General features: G+C 44.4%; 1 protein-coding gene across 2 annotated transcripts; it reads right to left on the bottom strand.

Moving 5' to 3' along the window:
* Positions 1 to 3,245: 3,245 nt before the first annotated feature.
* On the bottom strand, positions 3,246 to 17,108 carry LOC138971009 (serine-rich adhesin for platelets-like). 2 transcript variants are annotated; one of them, XM_070343604.1, is made up of 3 exons: positions 16,987 to 17,108; positions 15,103 to 15,167; positions 3,246 to 8,725 (listed from the first exon to the last, which is right to left on the bottom strand). In XM_070343604.1, exon 3 carries the CDS (start codon positions 8,195 to 8,197, stop codon positions 5,123 to 5,125), a length of 3,075 nt encoding a protein of 1,024 aa, XP_070199705.1. In that variant the 5' UTR covers positions 8,198 to 8,725; positions 15,103 to 15,167; positions 16,987 to 17,108; the 3' UTR covers positions 3,246 to 5,122. The 2 variants fall into 2 exon arrangements, with proteins under 2 accessions (XP_070199705.1, XP_070199706.1); XM_070343605.1 differs by having other exon boundaries at positions 17,030 to 17,106.
* Positions 17,109 to 24,438: the final 7,330 nt, after the last annotated feature.

Genomic DNA, 24,438 nt, shown 5'->3' with positions numbered 1-24,438 from the left:
TTTTCGTTTTGATCGTTATCGTTTTATGTGTTTAATGTGATTCTGTCAGCTATTCATAAGCCTTTATGTGTGGTGTCCAAGCCAAAACATAATTCAGCCGCACAGACATCACACACACACACAAACATTCCCATGCAATGAAAAGAAAAGGTGATATTCATTCTTAGTTTTATTGTGCTGCCAATGCATTCTCACAACCAATGCCGGTCTGAAGGATTTTGTTTTGAAAACAAAAATGTCATATAATAATTATACAAGTCGTCCAACAAGATTTAACAAAATAAAACAGATTTGACTGAACAAATTGGTGAAATAAAACCAATTTGACTGAACATATTGGTGAAATAAAACTGATTTGACTGATCAGATCATTTTACTTACATTCTCCCACATGTTTTCTTCAGTGCACACACACATGCTCTCACTCAGTTTCTTACTTATTTTCTAAAGGCAATGACCTGCCAGATCAAGAAAGTTTGACTACTGTAGTTATAATAATTAACTACTACAAAGTCTGTCTTGTTTACCCAATCCAAAATATTTTGAAGGTTTTTTTTATTTGCAATTATGTGTGTGTGTGCAGTTACCAACTTTTTGTCTAATCTGGTAACAAATATATGCATGGGTGAAACTTTTCTGCCATCCGCCAAATGAAATTGATTAAAACAGGAATTCCTTACATGTATTTTGAAGATCGTTAAAAAAATACCTTCAAGCTTACAAGATTTTTTAGATTTTTTGCACAAATATATATATAAAAAGCTTGCTTGTTTCACCCATGTACTAAATGTCAAATGGAAGGGACAAAAATAGATACAATAACACTGATTTTTTCAAACATTTTAGTTTCCAGTATTTTCAAATGTTAACGAGTTAGAAAGAAAGAAGAAACAATTTTTATGTGGACAGTGATGACTTTTTTGCATAGAACATAATATTTGCAGATTTAACCTTTGCCGGATGCCGCTTTTGACTACACACTCCCGACGATGCGGGTTTGTCTGAACCCATACATTTGAAAGAGGGTTTTTACCGTTTATTCCTCTAACGACGATGCGGGTTTGTCTGAACCCATACATTTGAAAGAGGGTTTTTATCGTTTATTTCTCTAACGACGGGGTGGGTTCAGGGAAACCCACAGCGCTACTTCAGTGGTTGCATCGAGTTTCTCCCTTCACCGACCTCTTGCAGGGGAGGGAGAGGGGGAGGGAGAGGGGGAGGGAGAGACTGAGAGACTAAGAAAGAGAGAGAGAGAGAGAGAGACTAAGAAAGAGAGAGAGAGACTAAGAAAGAGAGAGAGACTAAGAAAGAGAGAGAGAGAGACTAAGAAAGAGAGAGAGAGAGACTAAGAAAGAGAGAGAGAGAGAGAGAGAGACTAAGAAAGAGAGAGAGAGAGTCTAAGAAAGAGAGTGAGAGACTAAGAAAGAGAGAGAGAGAGAGACTAAGAAAGAGAGAGAGGGAGACTAAGAAAGAGAGAGAGAGAGACTAAGAAAGAGAGAGAGACTAAGAAAGAGAGAGAGAGAGAGACTAAGAAAGAGAGAGAGAGACTAAGAAAGAGATAGAGACTAAGAAAGAGAGAGAGAGACTAAGAAAGAGAGAAAGAGAGAGAGACTAAGAAAGATAGAGAGAGAGACAAATAAAGAGAGAGAGAGAGACAAATAAAGAGAGAGAGAGAGAGACTAAGAGAGAGAGAGAGACTAAGAAAGAGAGAGAGAGAGACTAAGAAAGAGAGAGAGAGACTAAGAAAGAGAGAGAGGGAGACTAAGAAAGAGAGAGAGACTAAGAAAGAGAGAGAGAGAGACAAAGAAAGAGAGAGAGAGACTAAGAAAGAGAGAGAGAGAGACTAAGAAAGAGAGAGAGAGAGACTAAGAAAGAGAGAGACTAAGAAAGAGAGAGAGAGAGACTAAAAAAGAGAGAGAGAGACTAAGAAAGAGAGAGAGAGAGAGAGACTAAGAGAGAGAAAGAGAGACTAAGAAAGAGAGAGAGACTAAAAGAGAGAGAGAGAGAGACAAAGAAAGAGAGAGAGAGAGACTAAGAGAGACTAAGAGAGAGAGAGAGAGAGAGACTAAGAAAGAGAGAGAGAGAGAGACTAAGAAAGAGAGAGAGAGACTAAAAAAGAGAGAGAGAGACTAAGAAAGAGAGAGAGAGAGAGACTAAGGGAGAGAAAGAGAGACTAAGAAAGAGAGAGAGACTAAAAGAGAGAGAGAGACTAAGAAAGAGAGAGAGACTAAGAGAGAGAGAGAGAGAGAGAGAGACTAAGAAAGAGAGAGACTAAGAAAGAGAGAGAGAGAGAGAGACTAAGAAAGAGAGAGAGAGACTAAGAAATAGAGAGAGAGAGACTAAGAAAGAGAGAGAGACTAAGAAAGAGAGAGAGAGAGACTAAGAAAGAGAGAGAGAGACTAAGAAAGAGAGAGAGAGAGACTAAGAAAGAGAGAGAGAGAGAGACTAAGAAAGAGAGAGAGAGAGACTAAGAAAGAGAGAGAGACTAAGAAAGAGCTAGAGAGAGAGAGAGACTAAGAAAGAGAGAGACTAAGAAAGAGAGAGAGAGACTAAGAAAGAGAGAGAGAGAGAGAGACTAAAAAAGAGAGAGAGAGACTAAGAAAGAGAGAGAGAGACTAAGAGAGAGAAAGAGAGACTAAGAAAGAGAGAGAGAAAGAGAGACTAAGAAAGAGAGAGAGACTAAGAGAGAGAGAGAGACTAAGAAAGAGAGAGAGAGAGACTAAGAGAGAGAAAGAGAGACTACGAGAGAGAAAGAGAGACTAAGAAAGAGAGAGAGAGAGACTAAGAAAGAGAGAGAGAGACTAAGAAAGAGAGAGAGCGAGAGACTAAGAAAGAGAGAGAGAGAGAGACTAAGAGAGAGAGAGACTAAGAAAGAGAGAGAGAGAGATTAAGAAAGAGAGAGAGAGAGAGAGACTAAGAAAGAGAGACAGAGAGAGAGACTAAGAAAGAGAGAGACAGAGAGAGAGACAGAGAGAGAGACTAAGAGAGAGACAGAGAGACAGAGAGAGAGACAGAGAGAGAGAGAGAGACAGACAGAGAGAGAGAGACAGTCAGTCAGACAGACAGACAGTCAGATAGACGGATAGACAGACAGACAGACAGACAGACAGAGCAACTGACAACAGACATACAGACAGAGATACGGACAGACAAACAGAGAGACAGACAGTCTCTTGGAGACAAACAGGCAGACAGACACTGTTCCGCCGCTTTGGTAATTATGGGTGTAGCAGAACCCGCGCCGTCGGCAGAGGGATAGTTACAATCACTTCTACTCTTTAAAAGTATGGGTATGTGTGAACCCGCGCCATCGGTAGTGTTTATGTAAATTATCATAATCAATTAATTCTGATGTTTTGTCATGTACACACTAAAAATTTGCAGACAGAGAGCAAATTAGGTGTGTGAGAGATACTTAAAATTTCAAAACGATACCTTTAATGGTTCCAGAGTTACAATGATTTTAGTGTGTCTCTGGGTACAGGTGAACCCAGGAAGCACGGCAAAGGTTAAATCATCAACAACAACAAATGAATAACCCAAAAACGGCTAGCTGCAGCCATGCACAACACTGACATATTGCGTAATGTCAGCAGTTGAACCGTGTCAACGCCACCAGGAATCATAACTTCTTTCCACTGAGATGCACCCATAGCTGTGAGCATGGATGCAAGAGACTCTGTCCCAGAAAGTTCTTGAGCCACCAATTCCACCAGTTGATAGTGATACCGTAGTTATTTTCCCCTGCTTCAGACCTCTTCATTTCCTTGTACCGCATTGTTTGCTAGGTATCTCATCAAATAACCATAAATTCTACTTTTTGCAAGAGCTATTTGCACCCATAAAGTTCTTTAAGAAAGGTTCATTTGCAAAGAATTTTAACTGCTTAGTGCCTTATACATAAAGTAAATCATTCAGCCATTAGTTTCTCCTGCTAAAAAAGACACATGCGATGAGTTGCTTTGTGAATTTGAACTTGAGAGGGAGATGATGGGATATAAGCAAAATGATAGTGCTACGAGATGATTAAGGCCAACAAAAAAAGTCTGTTTACGGTAACCCGACCGACCCTATTTTTTTCGCGCGACCCTAGACTTTTTTTTGGCATTTGGGGGGGGAAAAAAAATCTTTTGTTTTTTTTGCAAAATAACGTAAAAATATGATTTTTTGGGGACAAAAAAAAATCCCGACCTACCGACCCTATTTTTTGGGCCTATGTTACCATAAACAGACCTATTTTTTTTTTGGCCTAATGCATCCTTAAACTTTTCATTCGGCATACGCAGTGGCACATCTTTGAATGTATTCTCCTGAGTGAGACAATTGCTTTGTGAATTTGAACTTGAGAGGAAGATGATGTGATTGGAAGTAAGCAAAATCGTAGATGATTCCTGCATCCCCACACTTTTCATTCAGCATACACAGTGGCACATCTTTGAATGTTGAGTTTTCATTCAGCATACACAGTGGCACATCTTTGAATGTTGAGTTTTCATTCAGCATACACAGTGGCACATCTTTGAATGTTGAGTTTTCATTCAGCATACACAGTGGCACATCTTTGAATGTTGAGTTTTCATTCAGCATACGCAGTGGCACATCTTTGAATGTTGAGTTTTCATTCAGCATACACAGTGGCACATCTTTGAATGTTGAGTTTTCATTCAGCATACGCAGTGGCACATCTTTGAATGTTGAGTTTTCATTCAGCATACACAGTGGCACATCTTTGAATGTTGAGTTTTCATTCAGCATACACAGTGGCACATCTTTGAATGTTGAGTTTTCATTCAGCATACACAGTGGCACACCTTTGAATGTTGAGTTTTCATTCAGCATACGCAGTGGCACATCTTTGAATGTTGAGTTTTCATTCAGCATACACAGTGGCACATCTTTGAATGTTGAGTTTTCATTCAGCATACACAGTGGCACATCTTTGAATGTTGAGTTTTCATTCAACATACACAGTGGCACACCTTTGAATGTTGAGTTTTCATTCAGCATACACAGTGGCACACCTTTGAATGTTGAGTTTTCATTCAGCATACACAGTGGCACATCTTTGAATGTTGAGTTTTCATTCAGCATACACAGTGGCACATCTTTGAATGTTGAGTTTTCATTCAGCATACGCAGTGGCACACCTTTGAATGTATTCTCCGTACCCAGCATGTGTCCCCATGTGCTGCAACAGATCTGTCGTTTGTGGGAATGCGGAGCCACATAGTGGGCACCTGTAGACTGCCGCATTTACCCTTGCCTTGGCCTGTCTTGCTGCATCACCGCTGCTATTTCCTGTGGTATCAGTCTGCCGCTGCGTGTTGTCTTTCGCTCTTTTCTGCGATAGCTCAGCCTGTTTGTTCTGTGTGTTGGACGTTGTTACTGCGAGACTCTTGTTCTCAGAGCATGAAGCAGGCTTTACATTAGATGCTGTGGAATCTTCTCGTACAGACACACTAGGTTTTGATTTGTCATGTTCATGCTCCCCCTCTAGCTGTGACTTTGACTCCTGTAAGCTACCTGCCGTTTCTTTATCATTGCTGTTTTTCCTGGCTGCATTATCTGCTTTATTACGGTCGGTCTTCTGTGCACTCTCATCGCCATACTCACTATCATTGTCTATCTCTCCATCACTATTGGTGGTGTCAGTGTCTGATGAGTCTGGTTCGGACTGTTCGTGTTCACGCTGTATGTGCAGAATCAGGTTTTCATTGACGTCGGTTTGACAGATGGTGCAAAAACTACCAGAAAGTTTGCGACGCTTGCCCGACTCAGGCCCCGTTCCTGATATTTTATAGAATTCGCCGCAAATTTCACAGTCCAGGTGACGAACCTGTGGATGTTTAGATAGCCTGTGACGCACCCACCGTTCTGATGAAGGATAGCCCCTGCCACACACACAACAGAAAAACTGTTCCTCTTCTGCTAAATTCTCCTCCTCTGCTGCTGAAACATCAACGTCTTGAGGATTCTCCTCTGCCTTCTCGTCTACGCTGGCATTATCTTCAGCGTTGTTGTCATCATCTTGAATGCTCTCATCTTCCTGCGAGCTTTCATAACTCCAATCATCTGTCACGTTACTTTCACCATCACAGTTGTCAACAATCTCAATGTTTTCCTGCATGGATTGCATGGTGTGTTGTTTTGTGTGCTGCTCCTGAGCTGAGAGCGATTTAAACACGGCCGGGCATGATGGACATTTGTAGACAATGCTCACACCCTGAGGATGACATGCAGTGACATGTTTCTGCATCTGACTGACTGGTATAAACGAAAAACACTCCCTGCACGCTTTGAAGGTTTGTTTTGCAGCCTGCACCTTGTCGCTCTGTGCTGAACCACGACTTGACACCTGCTGAGAATTCACACCTGTGTTCTTACTCTTAGTGTTAGCTGCCCCGTCTGTTGTGACGAAAGAAGACCTTGAAGAAATAGGAGACGTGACTTTCTGCCTGCTGGTCCAGTTGCCCTGTGGTGTTGAAGTTGAACGCTGTGGGGTGCTGCTAATGTGTCCGCTTTTACTCAAGCCTTTTTCTATTCCGGCAGATTTTAGCAAAGATTTGCCGGAGTCTTTCGATGTTCCAGAAGAACTATGCTGTGTTTTGAGGAGCAATTCACTGCCGCTCAGAGCCGGGTGTTGAAGTATACTTGGCTTATGCTTAGCTACAGCTGTTTCTTCAATACCCTGAACAGTAGTTCCAGTCGAAAAGTTAACGAAAAACTTTTCATAGGCTGTCTCTGCATGGTCTGGCTTCTGCTGAATTTTCCGCACCGCTGAAATAGCTTCGGAGATCTTCAACAGCTGTTGTTGTGAAATCTGCAAAGAAGACTCGGGTTGCTGGTTAGATGACACGTTGTGTTTGACAGACTGCCCTGGCATTTGTACAAGGAAGTTTGTTTGTGAAGTCTGCACAGTCCTGGGTGGGTGATTAGACGATGGTGCGCTGTGTTCGTTAGACTGCCCTGGCATTTGTATGAGAAAGGTTTCCATTGCAGGGGCCGGGGAGCCCTTAGTCTTCTTCTCTTCACTGGCCCCTGCTTTCAGCATCACAACGCTGTCCTTCTTACCAGGTGTGGAGTTGTTCACTGCGGCCTTGCCAGTCACGTAGGACACCCTGATCGGATCTGCTGTGATGAGTTTATTTGCACTCACTGGGTCCTGCCCTTTCTGGCACAGCTTGTCCGCTAGCCTCTGGTCAGGGACACACAAACCGTACTGGGAGTCTACCAGGAGCATGACCGGCTGTTTTTGTTTGGACGTCTTAGCAGTGGTTGATGACGACGATTTCACAGAGGCGGGTTCTTTGGGTGAAGTCGTGGAACAGGCTGTTTTTGCTTTGACCGTCCACACAGTCTGAGGTTCCCTGAGCTGGCCACCAGTAGTAGTCGTTACAGGTCTGTCTCGGGCAACCTGTGCGTTATTTTTTAGCAAGGAAACTAGAGAAATTTGAGAACCAACCACTGGCATCAATGAAGTGGGTTCTGCGACTGGCACAGGTTTTGCAGTCAGCAAAGAATACTCAGAACAAGCAACTGTGTGAGGGGGAGATAATGTGGTATTATTATTATTAACCAGTTCCTTTGAATAAGCAGCTGGATTGAATTCAGAAGATTCTTGTTTGCAAACCTGTGAAATCTCCGCATCTTGTTGCTTTGATTCAGCACCTGAGGCAGAAACAGACGATTCTGGTTTGCAAAACGGTAAAATCTCAGTTTCATCACTCTCTAGTTTTATACTTTTCTTGCTCTGGGATGAATCATCGCAGTTTCCAATCCGATCTTTGGCAAGGAGACCGTTATGTCCGAGATTTTCTTCCGCCATTTCCTCACATTTCACTCTCACATCTTCCTTAGCATGACTATATGAAACAGTTCTGTCAGGCGACTCACCTGGATACAGTAACGTGTCAATGTCAGGCTCTGTCTTTACTGCTGCAATGATAGAACCAGGATCCTTATCAGAAGTACCAGGCTCTGTCTTTACTGCCGCTATGATAGAAGCAGGATCCTTTTCAGTTTCACTAGTACCAGGCTCCTCCTTTGTAGCTGTAGTACCCAGAATAGGATCTTTTCTGGGGTCTGCAACGTCGGATGAAGCCACAGAATTGTACTGCTGCCCATACTGCCAATCGTCCATGACATTTTCAATCTTCACCACTTGCTTGAGCAAAATGTCCTCTGAAGCAGAATCCATCTTGTTCTCTGTAGTCTGTTTTACTTTCAGTTTTATAGCACTGATAGACGGGAATGTATGCTAATCACTGATTTCATGTCAATCAATCTACGACAAGAAATGCATCCTGATGGCACAGTGTGAGGTGAAAAACTTCAAAAGGCGTAGAACTAGAAAATTGAGGCACATCAACACCTCATTATTCCCTTAAACTTTTACTTTCCTATGATCAGTAGCTAGAGTAAATGATTCAATGATTCACAACCAGACTCGACTAACATTTTGAGGTTGTTTTTGAAAATGTCAACCAAACTTCATGTTGATCGATAGATCTCATGCCAGTACATAGAATTTTTAAACAGGTGTTTTCAATTTCAAAAGCAAAAACAACCATTCACAACATGGGGTGTGATGTAAGTTTCGTACTTGAGGCCACAGCAGTTATTTGTTGGATATGCGCAGACTTGAAATTCAGTGTCTTTGGATCAGAATGAGTCCAGCTCCTGTCATCGTCAACCAGTCAAGGGAGGAAGTGCTGTGTGTGCAGGGCTGAAACAAAAGTTAAAAGTTTCAGAAAATAAATGCAACATTCTGTCTTAAAATATTGTATCCGGCAACATACCATTACCAATGCATTTTTAAAGACCCTGCATTATATTATATGCATGAAAGTGCACTGGAAACTCACTTACATTCCAAAAACCTGATTAAATTACATATCTTACCCAACTCACATATAGCAATTAACCCTAGTTCAGTGCTGGATACGCTGTACGCGTCCCCTTGGTAACCAAGGGAGACCACTCTAAAAAAGAGAGTGCTCTATCCCATAATGCCAGACTAACTACTAGCCTGACTTCCGTATGCGCGCGCATACGCCGCCATCTTATCATTCCATACTCAGCGCTCAGACAAGCTGGTCGCATTTGTGTACGCTCTGGCTGTTGTTCAGCCGATGTTGCTTGGTCTGAGGGACCGGGTTTCTTCTCCTTGGTATTCTTTCGTCGTCTTACCTTGCTACTGTATTGAGGTGAGATCGTTCTTTGTTTTGTACTTGTTGTAAAGGCGTTGTTTGGCCATTTTTGACTTGTGAAATTTTTTCGAAAAATTTTTTCTGAAATATTTTGACAAAGTCGTACATGCTATGGCTGATAACGTTAAGAAGAGGCAGAGTTCTAAGCAGGTGGCTGCTGAGTCCTCCCCTCCCAGAAAGATGCATAGAGAATCTAAACAAACCGTCGCGGGGGTGTTAGAATCTGACTCAGAAATAGGTGTTGATGTTTTGATAGGCATGCCTTCTGCCGCCATTTTGCCGGCGGCCATTTTGCCGGTGAAACCTTTGGATAAGGTTGCTAATGTTGCTAAACCTGCTAAAGCGGTTTCTGCTCCTGCTGTTTCTGGTCTGGCGGCCGCGGACGTGGCCTCTCTTTTGCTTGCACTTAGTTCACAGGTTTCTTCACTGGCGGAAGAAATTTCGTCTACACGGGCTGAACTGCGTTCACTCCCTTCTGGGGTGACAGGACCGTCATCTTTGGCAAAGATGGTGGCGGGCCCTTCTGTTACGGTGACTACAGCTGATGTTCATGCTGTTCAGGATGGGGATGAGATTATCCCACTTTCGTCGGGTGGTCTGTCTCCTGGTGGTTCGCGGTCACAAGGTATGTTTGCTACACGAGTACCTGGGTTCTCTGGGGAAAGTGTAGCGCGTCTACAGTCAAAAGTAGCCACGGGCATCGCGCTCACGGGTGAAAGTTCTGATACCCCGCCTGGCCATCGCCGCTCTGTCGGCCGGTCAGGGGGGGGTAAGGACACTGTAGAGCGTACGGAAGGTTCGTTGCTTTCTGCCGCGCCATTTGACGTTAGGCAGTCTGTGAGACTTCTGCTTCCACCTGCGGGGGAAGAAGGCAGTGGAGATGGGTCTCTGTTTGACTATGACAGTCAGGCGGGGAGTCAACTCCCGGACTGTACAGATGTGCAGGACGACTGTCTGGGCGATGGCACTTCCGTTCTGGGAGAGGATGCCGGTGTCCGTTTGCCGTCTAGGCTGGGAAGTGCGGTGGCGCTTGCAGCTGAAACGGCTTCGAAGTACTTTGAAGAGGGGGTAGTGGAGAGCAAGTTGCAGCTTGCTCCACCGCCCTCGGCTTGGGGGGATTTTCGTGTTGATAAGAATACGAAGGGTTCTTTCAAGTTCATCGAATCGCCTTCTCTGGCGTTCGAGATGTCGAAGGTGTTGGTGAAGGGTTGGTCTAAGGGGGTGTCTCCTGTTCCGTTGTTGGCACAACACAGGGAGGCTCCCGAGGCGGCTGTACCGTGGTTAGCGAAGATTGGTCAACAAGTTCCTTGTTCGGCTAATATGCGCAACTTCAAGCTGGTGGTCAACCCAGTCAGACTGATTGATTCCTACTCTTTGCCTATGTCGGTACTACCGGTGACACCGGAACTGACGGCTCTGAGGGAAGATGGCTATTCGAAGGAAAGGCCTGTCCCTTGTACGGAGGCATCTTTGATGTCTTTAGAGGAGACAGGACGCTCTCTGATGGAGTTGGCCTCTGTGTCAGAGTCACTCCAGAGATCGTTGTCGAGGTCGATTGCTACGTCGCTCGATCCCTTTGAGTTCCGGTTCGACGCTTCCTCGGAAGATGTGATGACTTTGCTGGCTACTTTGGCCAGGGTGTCACAGGAACAAATGGCGTTGTCGGCTAGATTGTACACTTTTGCCATGCATTCTCGCAGGTCGGCTTTTTTGTCGGGGTCAAGAATTAGGGACAAGGTGACGATCGATGCTCTGAAGGTGTCTCCCGTCATGGATGGTTCCCTTCTGGGTCGCGCATCTTTGGATGCTTTGCAAAAGGAAACGCACGAAGCAAGAGATCTGGCTATAGCCAAGGTTGTTCGTCAAGGTTTTCAGAAGCCTCAAGGCAAACCTCAGGGTCAAGGCAAGACTCAGTCTTCGTCCGCGGCGGCGGGCAAGACGCAGGGTCAGAACTCTTCTTTTCGGAGTAGGGGGCGTGGTTCCTCTTCTCAGAGGGGGGGTTCTTTTGGCGGGTCTAGGGGGTCGGGGCGCAAGCCCCACCCCCAATGATGCCCTCCCGAACTTTCGCTCCCGCTAGCCCCCACCGTCGTGGTGGCGGGCGGCCCCTCCAGGGCCCTCACTACCTGGTCGCGCTTGGTGGCCAGCCAGTGGGTTTTAGGGGTGGTCAGTTCGGGGTTCCGGCTACTCTGGGCAGAGAAGAAGGCACCTCTGTCCAGGATACCTCCACCTTTCAGATTTCCAAACGATCCCGAGGCCAAGTTGGCTGTGCAGGGGGAGGTAGTTGCTCTCCTGCAAAAAGAGGCGATCGAAGAGGTTCGCGATCAGGGATCGTTGGGATTTTACGGCAGGCTCTTTGTGGTGCCCAAAGCATCGGGTGCGTGGAGGCCAGTTCTAGACCTTTCATGTCTGAACAGGTTCCTGAGAGTGGTAAAATTCACGATGGAAACGCCGGCGTCGGTGAGAGAGGCTCTCCGTCCGGGGGATTGGGCCACGTCCATCGATCTCACGGACGCTTACTTTCACGTGCTGATGCACACAGCGGACAGAAAGTGGCTGCGGTTTCGGTGGGGGGAAAGGATTTTCCAGTTTCGGGCTCTCCCGTTCGGTCTGTCCCTCTCTCCTTGGATCTTCACGATGGTCGTTCGTCAGCTCTGTGCCCTAGTGAGGCAGGAGGGGGTGCGCCTCAGGGCGTACCTTGACGACTGGCTGATTTTGCACCAGAATCAGGCTTTATGCAGCACACACACGCACAGGGTTCTCAGCCTAGCGAGTCAACTCGGGTTCTCAATCAATGTGGGGAAGTCCGAGTTGGAGCCTTCACAGGGGTTCACTTATCTGGGCATAGAGTTCAACACAGTGGAGTGGTCAGTTCGTCCTGCTCAAAATCGGGTGGACAAACTTCAGTCGCTGATCCGGGAGTTACTCGGAAAGAATGTGGCCTCGGCTCGGGAGTTGTATTCTATCCTGGGTCAGATGGAATCTATGGCCTTGCTGGTTCCGTTGGGAAGAGTGCACAAGAGACCATTTCAGGCGGCGGTGCAGGCTCGATGGGATCAGGCAACTCAAGCTTGGAGTTGCCAGGTCGAGTTGGGAGATTGGTTCAGAAGCACCACTGGTGTCTGGCTTCTTCCTTGGGTGTCCCAGGGTGTCCCCATCACTCCCCCGGCTCCGGAGAACGATCTGTTCACGGATGCGTCTCAGACAGGGTGGGGAGCTCATTTGGCGGATCAGACGGCTGCGGGTGTGTGGGACGTCAGTCAAGGGTCCTTGCACATAAACGTCTTGGAACTGGAGGCTGTGGCCTTGGGCCTGAGGGCGTTTCTTCCTTCTCTGGCGAGCAGTCATGTCAGAGTACATACAGACAATACGACTGTTGCGGCTTATATAAATCGCCAAGGGGGGACGCGCTCGCAGGTTCTGTCAGACAGAGCATGTCGCTTGCTGATGTGGTGCAGTACGCAACACATTCGGTTGTCAGCAACTTACCTGAGGGGCAAGCTCAACGTGTTGGCGGATGCCCTGAGCAGGGGGGACAAGATACTCCACTCAGAGTGGACTCTCTCGCATCAGGCCTTGGAGCGCCTTTGGGTTCAGGTGGACAAGCCGTGCATCGACTTGTTTGCGACAAGGTTCTCAGCAAGGCTCCCGCTCTTTGTGTCTCCGTTTCCGGACCCCCAAGCCTGGGCGGTGGACGCACTCGAGATGGACTGGTCGAATCTGGTGGCTTACGCGTTTCCTCCTTTCTGCATTCTGGGCATGGTAATAAGGAAAGCAGATCTCGAAAGGCCAGCGCTAGTGCTGGTTGCTCCTCTTTGGCCCAGCCAGCACTGGTATCCGGATCTGGTACGTCTGGCCGTTCGTCCTCCCATCCCACTCGCTCTAAGGAAGGGCGAACTTCTGCAGCCTCGGTCAGGCATTCATCACGTAAACCCGCAAATGCTGCAACTTCACGGGTGGGTGTTATCAGAGACTCTCTGCTTAGGGCAGGGGCCTCTGTGTCTACTCTGAAGCTGGTTCAAAACGCTCACAGAGAGTCGACCAACTCTGTTTACGCTTCGCATTGGTCTTCGTGGTCGAAGTGGTGTCTTGAGAATAATGTGAATCCTCTGGCGCCTAGGTCTATGCAGTTAGCGAATCACTTGGCGTGGCTAGCTGATCAAGGGGGTTCTCCCTCTTCGTTGAAGGTTAGAAGGTCGGCAATTGCCTCTACTCTCAGGCAACTTGGTCACAAAGTTAACTTGTCGGGGGTTATCTCCGGCGTTATTAAGGGCGCTTCCCTTAAGTTGGCTCGTGACAAAACAAAGCTCCCGGCGTGGGATGTTTTTTTGGTGTTACGTTTTCTTGCGTCAGAGGACTTTGAGCCTATCCATTTAGCCAGTCTGGCAAATGTAACTCATAAAACTCTTTTCTTGGTCTTACTCGCTACGGCTAGACGTGGTAGCGAGGTGCACGCGTTGTCGGGAATGGCAAATGATATCTCCCGGGAGAAAGACGGTTCTTTTTCTCTTAGGTTCAGGCCTAATTTCTTGGCTAAGAACCAAAAACCAGGTCAACCATCCCCGCTTATCCGTATTCCCCCTTTGAGCACAATCCTGGCCCCGGGAGATGAGGATGTTTTTAACTGCCCTGTACGAGCACTCAGCAGCTACCTGTCCCGGACTCAGCCTATTCGCTCTATGTCTCAGAAACTGCTCTTTATATCACTCAATACGGCTCGGGGGAAGGACATTTCGAAAGTTACGCTAACCAAATGGGTTTCGTCTACCATTCGGAACGCTTATATCTGGTGGCAAAGACAATTAGGGGATACCAGAATGGTGTTGCCCCTTACGGCTGCCAGAACTCACGAGGCCAGGGCGTGGGCTTCGTCGTTGGCAGTGCTGAGATCAGGCCGTCTTTCAGAAGTTCTGGAGTCGGCATACTGGAGATCGGAAGACGTTTTTATAAACTTCTATCTCCGGGAGGTGGCTGGCATACGTCAAGATGGCAGCTCTGCTTTGCCCTCTTTGGTGGCTGCAGGGCAGGTTCTTGTGGATTGATATGGTGAGTACCCTCCTCCTATGATAGCAATCTGCTATATGTGAGTTGGGTAAGATATGTAATTTAATTAAAAATTTTAGTAATAAATTTTCATTTGATTAATATACTTACCCAACTCACATCGTTTATTCCCTCCCGCCTCCCCGCTGTGGGATTTATGGGGGTCTAAAAAAGGAGTGAGTTGGGCTTCGTTTAGGAATGATAAGATGGCGGCGTATGCGCGCGCATACGGAAGTCAGGCTAGTAGTTAGTCTGGCATTATGGGATAGAGCACTCTCTTTTTTAGAGTGGTCTCCCTTGGTTACCAAGGGGACGCGTACAGCGTATCCAGCACTGAACTAGGGTTAATTGCTATATGTGAGTTGGGTAAGTATATTAATCAAATGAAAATTTATTACTAAAATTTTTAAATAGACTGCTAACATTCTAAAATCTAGAGTAAAAAGATCGACTGAATGTTTCACTTTGTCAAATACATGTATTAACGTAAACGTTCCATGAGCTAACAGTAACAAGTCTTGTTTTTCGCTCTTTTACAATGCAGGAAGATCTGAAGAGAAGGATGAACTGTACATCAACATGCAGTTACTCAACTTACTGCCTCAAAGTTGAAAGTGAAACTGAAAGCAGCAAGCAAAGGGCTATAGATGTTATTATTAGTAAAACTACAAAAAGGATCTTGACCTGTGATGTATGTCTTGATCTGTGAATTCATTATTCATAATTATAGACTTCTAGTAGTAGTACTACTACTATTAGTAGCACGTACTATATTAAACTGATCCTAAATCTCTGTTCAGACAGACAGATGGAGAGAACTTAAGACTTAGAAAACCAGACAGAATTGACTTACAAGCGCTACCAGTACCAGCAGCTCTGGCATGATTCATGCAACTCTGCTAACGCACGTTTCTGATCCTGGAAAAACAAACAAACAAGTAGTAAACATTTGAGAATCAAAAAACAAGAAAGGTATGTTATTGTTAACTGCAGGCATGGGAATTGAAAAAAGTAAAAAAGGCTGAACATTTGTAAGTAATGGCAAAGTTGACAGCGCGAAGGCTAGGGGGGTTCGGGGGCATGCCCCCCCCCCCGGAATTTTGTTTCTCCAAAGAACCCAAATGGTGCAATTTGGTGTCTTCTAAGCTCCAAGTTTGCCATTAAATTCAGTTTTTAGAACCATTTTTGCCTCCCCCATTTATTTTTTCGGCGGACACTTTTGCTTTTTCGGCGGAACAAAACAAAAAAATCGGCGGAAATTTGCCTTTCAGCGGACAATTCCCATGCCTGTAAATTAAGTGTAATTGTTATTGGAATGTACTATTTACATGTATTTATAACAAAACAAAACGTTACGTTCACTGATCTGCGACCCAGCGGTCTTTTAAGTGGACAGATAGACAGACAGACAAACACTCATAACAGTTTTTTAATACAGAAATTAAACGAAGACACAAGCAAGAGAATGCTTTTAAAGTAAACAATTGAATCTGCAGCACACAATCTTCAAATTGTTTGCTGTAAGCTTTATCAATAACCATACTAATACTAATGTGTATACCGTAACCACTACCGATCTGCTGATTTATCTTTTTTTTACAAAGTTCTGCATGATTTAGGTTCAGAGAAAGGTACAGAAATCTGAAATGTCATTTGACAATAATTTAACTGTTAACTTATAGAACTTCAGGGCATAGAAATATCAGGGATGTATATTTTATGCCCATGGTGATACCAAGGAAAAGAAATGTCACTATTCTGTTACTATAGTTTGAACAGTACTAGTAGTAGTTCAGTAGTTGTGACATGTGTAGTTGTGCCCTTCTCTGTGAATGTGTGAAAAACCGTTATGCTTTGTGCACACTGAAGCTCTAAATTATGAGAATGTTTGAAAAAAAAAATTGATATGAGAATGTTTTTCAGGTAATCTTGAACTTTAGTGTGTTAAATTCATAGCTCAGAATTCAGAGGCATCTAACTCCAAATTTGCAAAACCTGCTACTAAAACAAGTCATTTTAGATCCCTTTGAAGTCACGGAATGAACTGTACGATTGGATTTCGTTTACATGCGTCAAAGACGGATATCCCTGAATTGCGACAGGGGGCGTAACTCTGTCGTGTAAATGATGTCCCTTGGTTGAAAACGTAAGCCTTTTGGCGTCATTTTTGTCGATCAAACAACCAAATTAATTAATTATGCTTAAGTTTGGAGCTCAATCCGTCAATTAATTTCACGACAAATGTTCTTTGGGGTAATCTTGAACTTATGTTCTTTGGGGTAATCTTGAAGTTGAACTTTAGCGTGCTAAATTCATAGCTCAGAATCCAGTGACATTCTTTGCTTATTTTTGATACAAGTCCATGTAAGCAAGCCAAAGAACATTTGTCGTGAAATTAATTGACGGATTGAGCTGCAAACTTAAGTATATAATTAATTAATTTGGTTGTTCAATCGGCGAAAATGCACCGAAATTAAATGCCTCTGAATTATGAGCCATGAATTTAGCACGCTAAAGTTCAAGATTACCTTCAGTTCTTTGGCTTGTCTACAGCGTCGTGTATCAAAAATAAGTAAAGAATGCCACTGAATTCTTAGCTATGAAATAGATTTTTTTGATAGTGAATCACTGACTCATGAATGGCGCCATGATCGCGGCCATGTGGATCAAGTTTTTGTAAACTGTAGCCGAAGTTCTTCTGAAAGCAACTACGCACAAAACATCATTGCAAACTTACGTTCAGTAAGCTGTGAGTGTAATGAGTATGCACGATTGCTCACTTCTCGTTATTTTCATCGTTTTAACCGTCTACGTGTGCTCCAGGTCCAAGCGGCATGTTTTCAACGGTTTGCTTGCGATGTGATTCCTCAAACGGAGCAATTCCTATCTGGTAGAATATCCATTGAATTTCCGGTCTTCGGTCAAGGTCGTTCGCAATTTCTGGAGTCCCGGTAGCTCAGTTGTACTGTGGATTACTGTTTAGTTTTCTGAATCGGCTGCAAAGAAAGATGTGATTGTGTTGGGGGTTATATTCATGCTTGTATTAGTTTTATGAGTCTTTACATTTATTTGAGGCGACCGTTAGAGCTTAGGTTCATCTGTCAGTCAGTGTACTAAGGCCAAGATTATTTTTGTACAGAACCATACATGCAGTGAAGTTAAAAAAAAAAATCAATGTAAAATGTAACAAGCAAGTAAGTTCTACGATAATTCAGTTTTCCAATTTTCCAATTTTAGAAGAAGAAAATTTTCTTCGAATATTTTATTTATTTTGAACTTTTATTCAAATTGTTTTTACTGACTTTTCATATTGATATGAAAAGTCAGTAAAAAAAAAATCGAATAAAAGTCATCACGGAAATCTGTCAATGTTATTGGCAGACTGAAAACTCAGGACTGACAACACAAACAGAGAAAGTTTGCCTCCCGTGAAGTCGTAGGATATGTTTCCCTGGCATGTTAAATAGGCCTACTCATTTCGATCGTTCGAGACAACGAGAGAGAGAAAACAAGTCGCGTAAGGCGAAAATACAATATTTAGTCAAGTAGCTGTCGAACTCACAGAATGAAACTGAACGCAACGCAACGCAGCAAGACCGTATACTCGTAGCATCGTCACTCCACCGCCCGTGGCAAAGGCAGTGCCCGTGGAATTGACAAGAAGAGCGGGATATTCGTTGCGCTGAGAAGGATAGCACGCTTTTCTGTACCTCTCTTCGTTTTAACTTTCTGAGCGTGTTTTTAATCCAAACATATCATATCTATATAGTTTTGGAATCAGGAACCGACAAGGAATAAGATGAAAGTGTTTTTAAATTGATTTCGACAATATAATTTTGATAATAATTTTTATATATTTAATTTTCAGAGCTTGTTTTTAATCCGAATATAACATATTTATATGTTTTGGGAATCAGCAAATGATGGAGAATAAGATAAACGTAAATTTGGATCGTTTTATAAATTTTTATTTTTTTTTTACAATTTTCAGATTTTTAATGACCAAAGTCATTAATTAATTTTTAAGCCACCAAGCTGAAATGCAATACCGAACCCCGGGCTTCGTCGAAGATTACTTAACCAAATTTCAACCAATTTGGTTGAAAAATGAGGGCGTGACAGTGCCGCCTCAACTTTCACGAAAAGCCGGATATGACGTCATCAAAGACATTTATCAAAAAAATGAAAAAAACGTTCGGGGATTTCATACCCAGGAACTCTCATGTCAAATTTCATAAAGATCGGTCCAGTAGTTTAGTCTGAATCGCTCTACACACACACACACACGCACGCACGCACGCACGCACACACACACGCACATACACCACGACCCTCGTTTCGATTCCCCCTCGATGTTAAAATATTTAGTCAAAACTTGACTAAATATAAAAACAGCCACAAAAACACTGAAGAAGCAAACGTTACATTTCCTTGGTATCGTTTGATATACCAGATTCAATGGCTGCAAAAAAACATCAAAAACTTTTTTCTTTATTTTTAAATAAAAATCGTAATCTCTAAAAACAGATCACTGCGCCCACGGTGTGAGGTACGTTCTTCGTCGTCACTGGCACTGAATGAATCTTTCAGTACGCGACGTCACACCAGTTTGAAGGGGGAATTCGGGAGATAGCACACACACACGGTATTAATGCTATTCGCCGCATTCAGCAGATGTGTGAGTAAAGCCGAAATAATCCCCATGTCTCTCGCACGTGCTTTAATGCCGGTGTGACGTCATGTCACTGGATCAGTAGCGCATGCCCGGAACGCGTGCTGCACGTGTCTGCAGATTACGTCACAACTCTCTCAGACATTCGCTGCGTGCCGGTAGGTATTAGTTTATGTTTCTTTCCAGAAAAACATTTCCCGAAACTTGGAAGTTGGTGTTGTGTAATCACCGAGAGTTCTGCTCTGCGTGAGATTATGCCCAATGACTCCACTGTGCCGCAGTGTCCGCACTTTCGCCGTAGGTCTACTATTAGTCGAAACTGACCGAAACTAACTGAGGAATACAATCAAGTGCGCAACCACAAACAAACAAACAAACAAACAAACAAACAAGTGTATTCAGGGATTTGGAAAGTTGGTTCTGTTGAACGCACAACTTGGAAACCCACTGATATTCAGGGTGATGGAAAGTACTCAAAATAGGCCTAATCCGTCACTTTGCACTGCATTAAAACGTCAAGTTATCACAATCATCAAAAATAAGTAAGTCAAGTTTTGACTAAATGTTTTAACATAGAGGGGGAATCGAGACGAGGGTCGTGGTGTGTGTGTGTGTGTGTGTGTGTGTGTGTGTGTGTGTGTGTGTGTAGAGCGATTCAGAGTAAATTACTGGACCGATCTTTATGAAATTTGACATGAGAGTTCCTGGGAATAATATCCCCGGACGTTGTTTTCATTTTTACAATAAATACCTTTGATGACGTCATATCCGGCCTTTTGTGGCCAGGCCATGTTGGGTTTGATGCGTGCATGCCTGGTTTTCTCCTGTAGATGGGTGTCGGCACAGGAGGTCTGCCCGCTGTCCTCAGCCAACATGCTCCGTCTTCATGGCAGCTCAAATTTTTTATCGAGGTTCTCTCCTCTAGATCCGCCGTGTTTCGCCTAGGGGCTTGCGCTGCCTAGTTGATAGGGTCACCTCGTAGAGGATGTGGTCATAGACCACGCACGGTCGGTCTTGGGATAGGGAAACGTTATGCTAGTCCGGAGGGATTACGCCACAATGGCCACCTCGCGAAGACCCAGGGTCCTAGACTAGGGAGGTCCAAGGGGGAGCACCGGGAGGGCTACCCCTCTACCCGCACCTCCAACACAATCCCTTCCCCTGGTAGCTTCATCCCCAAGGAGGAAACAGAGCTACCTGCAACACCCCAGGCCTTTTGTAAAAGTTGAGGCGGCACTGTCACACCCTCATTTTTCAATCAAATTGATTGCAATTTTGGCAAAGCAATCTTCGACGAAGGCCGGAATTTGGTATTGCATTTCAGCTTGGTGGCTTAAAAACTAATGAATGAGTTTGGTCATTAAAAATCGCAAACTTGTAATTAAAATTTTTTTTTTATTAAATGATCTAAAAACAATTTCATCTTATTCTTCGTCATTTTCTCATTCCAAAAACATATACATATGTTATATTTGGATTACAAACAAGCTCTGAAAATTAAAAATATAAAAAGTATGATTAAAATTAATTTTCCGAAATCGATTTAAAAACAATTCATCTTATTCCTTGTCGGTCCCTGATTCCAAAAACATATAGATATGATATGTTATGGATTAAAAACAAACTCAGTAAGCTAAAAAGAATAGACATACAGAAAAGCGTGTTCACACCGTATACCGTGGTTGCACTAGGCAAATCTGTCCGAAGCGGTTGCACCCTTATTTTTCTGTCCGAAGGGAGACACGCGACGTAAGTTTCTGCACAAAATCACCTGTAATTCCTCACAAATGACATATCATCACAAAACTACCGTTTGTACTTTGGCCTAAGGTGTCATAGCATCATACAATCATCGATTTGTTTCATTGCTTCAATGTGTTTGTGAACGTTGGCCTTCAAGTATTTACACATTTCAAGCGCATTATGTGCAAATTTTGACTTTCCGCAGTTACTAGGGAAATTCAAGCACATGAGAAAGGCTACACGCGATTGTAATGTGATCTATGGTCATTTCTTGACATCTGGGTCAGATGGTATGATTTAAAGTGGTGCAGGAGCGTCATTATTCAACTTTTGTGAGTTTGTTTGTCTGTGTATGTTTTTGTGGTTTTTTGTGTGGCTTCTGTCTGTGTGTGTATCTGTGTCTGTGTGCCTGTGCGTTTTTGTATGTGTATTTGTGAAGAAATCGACTAAAGTTACTTGTGAATTTGCGACTGAATTTTGCAACACTGCTCCCATCTCAGTATCCCGATGTACAAATACATGTAAACAGTTGCACTGGCAGCGAACCACCCACAGGTATTCTCAGTGTGGATCAGAATTGCCAGCTACTCAAGTTATGAAGAAAACAGACGGCTGAACTCTTTACCAAACCTGTGTGGAGATATAGATGCGTTTGCCTGTTATTACAACCTGCCAAAATAAGAGTAAGGTGTGCAGATGATATTTTACACACACATACGAATTTGTGGGACCTCCGCACACACACACGTTCACACACACACACACACACACACACACACACTGGCACATACTCACGGCGCACACTGACACACACACACGCGCACACACACACACACACACGCATCACCCCCCACCCACAGACACACACACACACACACACACAGACACATACCCACGCCTCGTGTTGACGACAGTTATATCCGCTACATATAGTTTCTTTTTATTTTAGTAAGAACCGAACTGCAAATGCAGGCGTACAAATAGTGAGGTAGAATCCCGAGCTTTAATTATGTGCCTCGGTTCAACCATGGGTATTGCCGGTCAGTGTTTGCAGAGGCGCAGTCGTCAATATTTTCCATTGACTGAGCGTGCCTGCGCCCACGATCATATTTACTGACAAAATAATGAGAACGTGTGCGATCGGATGATACTCCAGAGAGAGATATATCCCCTTTCATATTTACTGAGAAAATAATAACTTGTGCTCAAATACTTGCGAGAGATGGTCTTGTTTGTTCGGGTTTATGGGGTTGTTATAGCCTACAAAACAGAAAGCTGGGGGACAAAAATCGCTGTATGTATGTAACTATGTATGTATGCATGACTCTTGCAGGAAATGTGTGTGTGTTACTGCCAAGCCACACGTTTACAAGTACACCCATCAGGAGCTGTTTATTGCATCCCTTTGTGTTTGCATTCGGGAGGCAGTCAGTGTATTTCTGTCCTATCCTTGGATGTCTATGTTTGCTCCGTTTGAGTTTTCGCTCCCCTATAACTACTGGTGTGCGTTTCACATAACCGTGTCAGGTAAATAAGGACAACAAACTGCACAATTCAAGGCATCTCGGGTGTTTCTCTTTGGTTTAGCTGTTCCAATCGAGGCCACCGGCCATTTTAGTTGAAGATGCGGCATTCCCAACAGTGTAAACGATAATGTTATTCATCATAGCTAGATCTTCCAGGTTTGTACAGGTCGGGATAACACTTAACCATTCTTACACTTGGACACATACCAATAATCTACAGCCTGCCTGCTTCTTGTGTAGAATGGGTATTCTTTGCTGAACTTCAATCATGCAGATAGCAGGGTGGTTACTTCAAGACGCGCCGGTGTTGCTTCGTTTTGGTCCAGAACTCTTGAGGAACACAGGGGTTCTGTAGGGACCCTCTTGAACAAGAAATCTCCTGTCAAGTTAATCCCATTCCTTTTCAGTGACACTATCCTGACAGAGAGGCAGCATGTGTGTGCATTCTTCTTCTTCTTCGTCGTTCACTAGATTCTTCATTTTGTGATTTGCGTGATGCAGCGCTTTTTGGCACCCAGGGGGTCCCGCATCTCCGACTGACTTCGGCCTTGGACGTTGGTCAGGGGTCCCTCCCCTAGACCAATTGCCTTCCTGGGCTGTTGAGCTTGGTCTGCCCGTGGTTCTATTTCGGAGTTTTCCTTCTCCTAGACTGGTTACCTGCCAGGGTTGACGAGTCCAGTCTACCCGTTTGGAGGTTGCTGAGATGACCGCTTGTGTCCTTGGGCCTCTGTGCCGTCACACCGGTACTGTCCAGCACACCTCCGTCTTCACCAGAGCCCCGTTAGCCAGCAACCAACCTGTCCGCCAATTCAAGGGAGAGCCTCTGTTTCACCACCATACCACGATGAGGAGGGGATGGTCTTTATGGTGGTGTGTGTGCATTGATTTGGCAGATATTGAGCAGCTTTGCATGATGGTTTTGACCAGAAGGAATGTATCTTTGAATAATACCAGTTGACGAGTAATTCTCAGTCGTTTGCCCACCCCCCCACCCCCCCCCCCCCCCCCCCGCACTGAGTGGCTGATACTGTGTCAGCCTAGGTAGAACACAACCCATTTCATGTAAACCGCGGATTTCACACTCTGCCTCTATCTGTCTGTTTCAGTACCCCCCCCCCCCCCACACACACACACACATATCTCTCTCACTATCTCTCATGCATGTATACATATAATAGATGTAGACATACGTGAAAAGAGAAGGTGTATCAAACCAGCAGGCATGCAGGCGTAAACAGACTGTGCATACTGCACGCAGCATTTTTTCTCAACCGAACGCACAGACAGATGTTTGCGGGGCTGATCATATAACTTGACAAAGTCAAAGACCTATACCAACCTGCTGCACCATGCATGCAACACCCACTCTCCCCGTATGTCGAGACTGTTTTAGCCACAGGAGCTTGTATTGTGGAGTGTCGACCTCGGCATGGTCCAGTCGATCAATAAAGCACCTGTCCCGTATAACCTTCTGGAATCGGTTGTTGGTTTTCGGTTTTCATTGTTTCACGGGAAGGTGCTTTGCTGGACCAACTGGACCAAGCCATATATATAATTATGTTAATTGATACAAGCTCCTGTTGGCTCAGTTTAGCACTCCCCACGCCGATTTAACCATATGTTTTGGCATGGGCAACGTTGTTGTTGTTGTTGTTGTTGTTGTTGTTGTTGTTGTTGTTGTTGTTGATGATGGCCGTGCTTTAGGTTACTTTGTCAATGACTCGAACACAACCAGCAAGCTTGGGGTTCAAAGAAAATACACACAGAAAATCGTCTCCACAGACCGCTCTGCTCCACTGGCCCTGCCTCGAGCATATTGTTGCAGCAGCTGTCAGAGAGTTTGGGAAGCAGTTTCACAGGTGAAAATCAGTCTCAGGTTGCCAAGAAAAATACCGTGTCGCGGCCTTGGCAACACCTAGTGCTGAGCGGGGAGAGGCGCGCGCACGGGCACCCAGTCTTGGTTGGATATTTCGTCAACAAGTCTAGATCACTTTCTGTTCAGTTTTCTGCTCTTGCTAGTTTCCCAGCGACTCAGTTCTTCGGTCAAGGTGTTTCTGCTGCAGCTGTTTGTACTACGTCAAGAGCATAACACGGCTGCATGCCTGTGAAGTCGGTTATTGCTCGGGTGAGTGAATGGACTATTATTGCATGTTACCTTTCAAAGTCCCCATTAATTTTTCACTTTTGATTTCTTCGTGGTTAGAAGCAATCGCATTGTCTTATTTGCGATAACGGGCAATCTTGGGCG

This window comes from Littorina saxatilis, linkage group LG7 (genome assembly GCF_037325665.1).
Source record: "Littorina saxatilis isolate snail1 linkage group LG7, US_GU_Lsax_2.0, whole genome shotgun sequence".
NCBI lineage: Eukaryota > Metazoa > Mollusca > Gastropoda > Littorinimorpha > Littorinidae > Littorina > Littorina saxatilis.
Note: the sequence above shows the minus strand (reverse complement) of the source record. Positions and strands in the feature narration are given on the sequence as shown.